Here is a 6,273-nt window from a genome sequence, read left to right on the forward strand (position 1 = left end):
GCTTGTCGTAAGTGGCACTAACGAGATCGGGTGGTCGCTGACTTGGTTGACACATGTCATCGGTCGCAATTGCGTAGATGGATTCACGTGATGTAGATCACTGGATTGTCTGGTCCAGTTTATTTACAGACCATCGCCATATAGCTGGAATATTGCTGACTATGGCGTAAATCTACCCTCACTCCTTACACTAGTAAGTGTTATCGTCTGCTGTATTTCAGTGGTATATACTGCTGTTATCTGAATTCTCACATTTTGAATACTAGTATACGTTAACTGATCTATAGGTTTCACCAATCAAGTCTGAGCACCCGATTCTTTAGCTGCCTCAACAATATATCGATCCGTATCATAACGCTTGGATCTTTCCAGTACGTATATTACGTATCGCTTGTAAGCTGAAGCAAAGTTCTTTTCATCAGTGATGTAAGTCCATGTACCCGCTTTATCATTTATGTCTAGTTAATTAGTCAATAAATAATGTAAAATTTTATTGTAAAACATAAGCTCATTTGACACCAAATTTGCAATGAAGACCAATGTATGCTTTTTGACAAGAGTTATTCATCTGCAAGAGCGTATCCCGTGGTAGTATCCATGACCCCTTGTATCCTATTTCTCATTAGGAAAAGGTGTGTGATTAAATGCAATAAAAACACAGTGAATTCAGCCTGAAGGTTCCACATTAGTAATCAGCTGGTAATTAGCTTCCAACGTCACGCTGTTGTAAGAGGAAGACCCACGCACACCTTGGTCAAATTTATGGCCCCGCACCTCGAGAGATGTACATATAACCTGAGTTCGACAGTGGTCAGACATTCTCAATCGGTCAGTCAGTCCACAAACAAAATGGTTCATCAACTCGTTGTCGCTGTGTGTGTGGTGTTGGGGTTCGCCTCTCACCAGGTGGGTGCCCAGTGGTGGGGCATGGGGCAAGGTCAAGGTCAAATGGGAGGAATGGGAGCTGGTGCAGTTGGTGGAGGAGGGTGGGGCAACAACGTGTTCCAACCGCTGAATCCCAATTTGAGGGAAGACAACACCCTGTACCAGACCTGTATCGCCAAGAACTCCAACGGCGACGACATGAAAGTCACCTTCAGCCTTGGCAACAACAACAACTTCAACAACCCGATATTTAACCGATTCGGTGGAGGTCGTAACATGCGTCTCTCAGCTGTCATCGCCTCTAACCCTTCTTCAACTCTTCAAGGTCAGTTCCAGTTTGTCGTCACTGAATACGCCCGCACTGAAGAGGTGTGTTCCAGTCGTGCTCTCGGCGACATCCTGACCGACCGTACCTGGTGGAGTCAGTCTCGTACTCCCCGCGGCATCGTGGGCACCCCAGTCACAATCTTCCAGGGACAGACCGCCACATCCTCCGAGACCGTGGAGAACCTGTCCTTCGAGGAGCTGACCGGTCGTGGACTGGCTCTGTGTCCCTCTCACCAGATCTCTGGGTCCACCTGCTTGGATGTCATCCCTCTGTGCTGCAAGATCGGCTACGACAGTCGACCTGCCACCACCTCATTCACCAACCAGAACCAGCTCTTCGGCCAGGGACTTCTCGGCATGCAGAACCCAGGTAGCAACAACGGTATGGGAGGTGGATTCAACCAGGGACTGGGCGGCGGACTTTCTCAGGGAATGAACCAGGGACTTCCCTCCGGAATGAACGGAGGATTCGGTCAAGGTGGACTCCCCTCGAACAACGCTGGCTCCCAAATGATGGGAGGACTCTCTTTATAGACAAGACTCATGTACACTAACCTATAGACTTCATCATCATCATGATTCGTTGTTTGACGGCGTCATAATCGTGTCCAGCAGGCTTCCTAGGAGGGAACAAAAGTAATTCCCTTATCACATGGTATGTCTTCCTTGTCAAGAAGACGCACTATGATATAAGTCAAATACTGTTCATAATCTCACTATCATTGTGTGTGCGGGAAGAGTCTGATGTGTGCAACCGTTTTCTATTAAACTTGTCTCTTTCAATTTGTTATATCTCATCCCTCATTCACATCTGCGCAAGAAACGCCAAGGAAAATGTTTCCCTCGATCAAAACGTAAAAAAACATTCATCTGAACCATATGACCAAAACAGAAGGATTTGTCCTCAGTTTACAAGACAACATTATTTAAAGTCTGTAGTATGTATATATACTTGAGTTCCACTTTTGATGTCGAACTTTAGTTTTACGCCGCTTTTAGCGATATTCCAGCAATATGATGGCGGGGGACACCAGAAATGAGCTTCACACATTGTTCCGACGTGAGGTATCGAACCTGGGTATTGGACGTGACGAGCGAACGTTTTGACAACCTGGCTACCCCACCCCAACAGACATGGAATGATCCTGGAGTAAAATGTAAATACGTTGTAGTCTGGTCAAATCTGAGGCACAGGGGACAGTGTGGTAGCCTTGTGGTTCACGACGATAGGCCATATCATATTACGCTAAATAGCTAAAGTAAAATGTTTCTCGGGCATCGTCGCATCACTTTTATTTGTGCGCGCAATAATTCTTTATTGCCATTTAAAAAAATAATTCTGACAAGGTCGCGTCCCGATCATCCATTTGTCCACTATAATAATGACTGTCTGTAAGAACGAGTGTGACTGCATCTGCAACTTATTAACACACTCTGAATTTCCCAAACTATATTTCTGAGAAAAATGAAAATATAAATGTGTTCCTCCCTCGTCATTTTTTAAATAAAAAATTAAAAACCCAGTCCCAACGCCCTCGTCACTTTAAAAAAAAAATGCGCCCGAGAAACATTTAATTTTTATGCAGCCTTATGGGAAAATGGATAGTCAACACATTGCCTCTCCAATACATAGACTTTGCCTGACAAAAGAAAAACGACTAACAAACAGCATGGTTTACCAGAAATATGAGATAACTAAAATAATCCTTCAACTTTGGTTTGATGAAGATTTATACACTTCATCTAGTTGTCAAAAACATCATATTCATCCTTTATATTGTCATTGCAAAATGGACACAAACGGTTTCCTATAATTTATAATATTTATAATAGTTTATTATATCAATTTGAGATTAATACGTTTCCATTGTAAGTGGTGATTTGATAAGCAAGTATATATTACTGTTTTACTAAGTGAACTTAAATTGCATATTTTCCACATTGGTGAGTGTATGTCAATATCCCTTTGTCCAAAAGAACTAATAAAACCTCTACAATTCAGAGTCAACAGATTTGTAACCGAAACAGCGAGTTCATAATTACAGTAACCCATGTCGTATATGTTCTGCCAAGCGACCCGTGGAGGTCCGGGGTAGAACAGACCTTCAGCAACCCATGCTTGCCACGACTAATCTTGTCGTAAGAGGCGATTAACGGGATCGGGTGGTCAGGCTCGCTGACTTGGTTGACACACGTCATCGGTTCCCATTTCCGCAGATCGATGCTCATGCTGTTGATCACTGGATTATCTGGTCCATACCCGATTATTTACATGCCGCTGGAATACATAGCTGGAATATTGTTGAGTGCGGCGTAAAACAAAACTCACTCACTCTGCCAAGCGTTGTTGACAAAGGTCCTACACATAATGCTTGTGTAAATCTTTTCGTCACAGAAATAAACTGAATCCAATAATTCACAATGCGTAATAATCTATATATTAATCAATGGTAGCACTCCCATTTCACTTCAGACAAAAGCTAACTGTGTTGAACTTTTAACACGCGGAATGAACTTTAAATGGGCCCTTTCGATGGCTCGTGCGTCCATAAATTATATAAAATACCCTAACGTCATAACCATATCATAAAACTGGCAGTACCGCTTAAACTTTAGAACAACTGACACCGTTGTGCAGGGAACATATATGGACTGGACAATAATACTTGCAACGAAAGTAAGGATTTAAATTAGTAGCTTGCTCCGACAGCGTCTTTTCAGTCTGAGAAAAACTACCTGTTGCTGAGAAAACAATGCCCAAATATTTAAAACTATTATTATTTTTGGACTAGACAATAATACTAGCAACGAAAGTAAGGATTTAAATTAGCAGCTTGCTCCGACAGCGTCTTTTCAGTCTGAGAAAAACTACCTGTTGCTGAGAAAACAATGCAAAATATTTAAAACCATTAATATTTTGGCCTGCATCAATATCCTCAACAATGGCAATTGTTACTAGTTATGATTATGTCAAATGTGTGTATAAGGAAAAGTGGAATGAAAGTATTGAAAGTTCTGCTCCAGAAAGGAGCACTACCACCAAATTAGTCGAAGTCAAACGTGTTCGCATGGTAATAAAAAAAAGACAAACAGATCTATCTATGTGCCAAGTTTGGTGAAGAAATACAGCATGGTTTTAAAGTTCTGCTCCGGAAAAGAGCAGTACCGTCAAATTCAGTGAAAGTCCAACTTGCTGCCATGGAAAGGCAAAAAATATTTTATTAAAAATCCAAAACTACCATAAGGCACCATAAGGTACATCGCCACATCTATCTATGTGCCAGGTTGGTGAAGAAATATTGAGCGGTTATAAACATCTGCTCCGGAAAAGATGAAAGTGCACGACGTACGCACTGACGGACGGACGGTTCATTTTAATACCCCTAGCAAAACGCATTGCAGGGGATACAAATAACACAAATAAGTTAATGCAAAACACTGTCATGCAAGCACAGTAATCAGACACAATATCATTAATAAACAAAGAATAATATCGGCGATAGATTTTCTCCTTGTTTGACACCTATTTTATGATGAAAAGAACTCTGAATACCTATTTCCAGGAATTTTAGCACAAGAGGACACATCCGTCTATATGTTTAAGGAATACAGTTCACGCTTCCACCATGTGTAGTGTAATAAAGCACACTTTCGCCCTGAACTATTATAGTTACAGCAATAATAACTGCGTCTAATATGTAGTCTTTTAGTTCCCTGTCGAATTATAGTCTGGACTACTCACTATACTACACCCACATTAGATATATCAGTAGCAGGTATGGGATCCGCATGATACAATGACATACTAAAACATAGGATCTATGCTTTCTATAACCTTAGGTATCTAAACCAAATTTGACCACACATAATAGTTTTCTGTTGAATCCATGATTTAATCCTTAGCAAAGTTTGAGTAGTATATCTTATGAGAGCCATAGAAAGGATAGAAAGAAAGACTATTCATTAAACAAATTAAGGTATTTGCCTTCAAGGTATAGTGCTACAATTAATTGCTAATTAGGTTCTGACGTCACGCTGTTGTAAGAGGAAGACCCACGCACACCTTGGTCAAATTTATGGCCCCGCACCTCGAGAGATGTATATATAACCTGAGTTCGACAGTGGTCAGACATTCTCAATCGGTCAGTCAGTCCACAAAACGAAATGGTTCATCAACTCGTTGTCGCTGTATGTGTGGTGTTGGGGTTCGCCTCTCACCAGGTGGGTGCCCAGTGGTGGGGCATGGGGCAAGGTCAAGGTCAAATGGGAGGAATGGGAGCTGGCGCAGTTGGTGGAGGAGGGTGGGGCAACAACGTGTTCCAACCGCTGAATCCCAATTTGAGGGAAGACAACACCCTGTACCAGACCTGTATCGCCAAGAACTCCAACGGCGACGACATGAAAGTCACCTTCAGCCTTGGCAACAACAACAACTTCAACAACCCGATATTTAACCGATTCGGTGGAGGTCGTAACATGCGTCTCTCAGCTGTCATCGCCTCTAACCCTTCTTCAACTCTTCAAGGTCAGTTCCAGTTTGTCGTCACTGAATACGCCCGCACTGAAGAGGTGTGTTCCAGTCGTGCTCTCGGCGACATCCTGACCGACCGTACCTGGTGGAGTCAGTCTCGTACTCCCCGCGGCATCGTGGGCACCCCAGTCACAATCTTCCAGGGACAGACCGCCACATCCTCCGAGACCGTGGAGAACCTGTCCTTCGAGGAGCTGACCGGTCGTGGACTGGCTCTGTGTCCCTCTCACCAGATCTCTGGGTCCACCTGCTTGGATGTCATCCCTCTGTGCTGCAAGATCGGCTACGACAGTCGACCTGCCACCACCTCATTCACCAACCAGAACCAGCTCTTCGGCCAGGGACTTCTCGGCATGCAGAACCCAGGTAGCAACAACGGTATGGGAGGTGGATTCAACCAGGGACTGGGCGGCGGACTTTCTCAGGGAATGAACCAGGGACTCCCCTCCGGAATGAACGGAGGATTCGGTCAAGGTGGACTCCCCTCGAACAACGCTGGCTCCCAAATGATGGGAGGACTCTCTTTATAG

The 6,273-nt window shown here is 43.5% G+C and overlaps 2 protein-coding genes across 2 annotated transcripts; both read left to right on the forward strand.

The window, feature by feature from the left end:
• Positions 1–849: 849 nt before the first annotated feature.
• LOC137255327 (uncharacterized) lies at positions 850–1,746 on the forward strand. Its single transcript, XM_067792777.1, has one exon. It carries the CDS (start codon positions 850–852, stop codon positions 1,744–1,746), a length of 897 nt encoding a protein of 298 aa, XP_067648878.1.
• Positions 1,747–5,376: 3,630 nt separating this feature from the next.
• Positions 5,377–6,273, forward strand: LOC137255328 (uncharacterized). The gene has a single exon (XM_067792778.1). The coding sequence runs from the start codon at positions 5,377–5,379 to the stop codon at positions 6,271–6,273; it is 897 nt and encodes a 298-aa protein (XP_067648879.1).

Source organism: Haliotis asinina, chromosome 11 (assembly GCF_037392515.1).
Source record: "Haliotis asinina isolate JCU_RB_2024 chromosome 11, JCU_Hal_asi_v2, whole genome shotgun sequence".
Classification (NCBI taxonomy): domain Eukaryota; kingdom Metazoa; phylum Mollusca; class Gastropoda; order Lepetellida; family Haliotidae; genus Haliotis; species Haliotis asinina.

What these genes read in the sequence shown, in the direction of transcription:
- LOC137255327 (XM_067792777.1), top strand. Translation starts at nt 850, where the DNA reads ATGGTTCATCAACTCGTTGTCGCTGTGTGTGTGGTGTTGGGGTTCGCC.
- LOC137255328 (XM_067792778.1), top strand. Translation starts at nt 5,377, where the DNA reads ATGGTTCATCAACTCGTTGTCGCTGTATGTGTGGTGTTGGGGTTCGCC.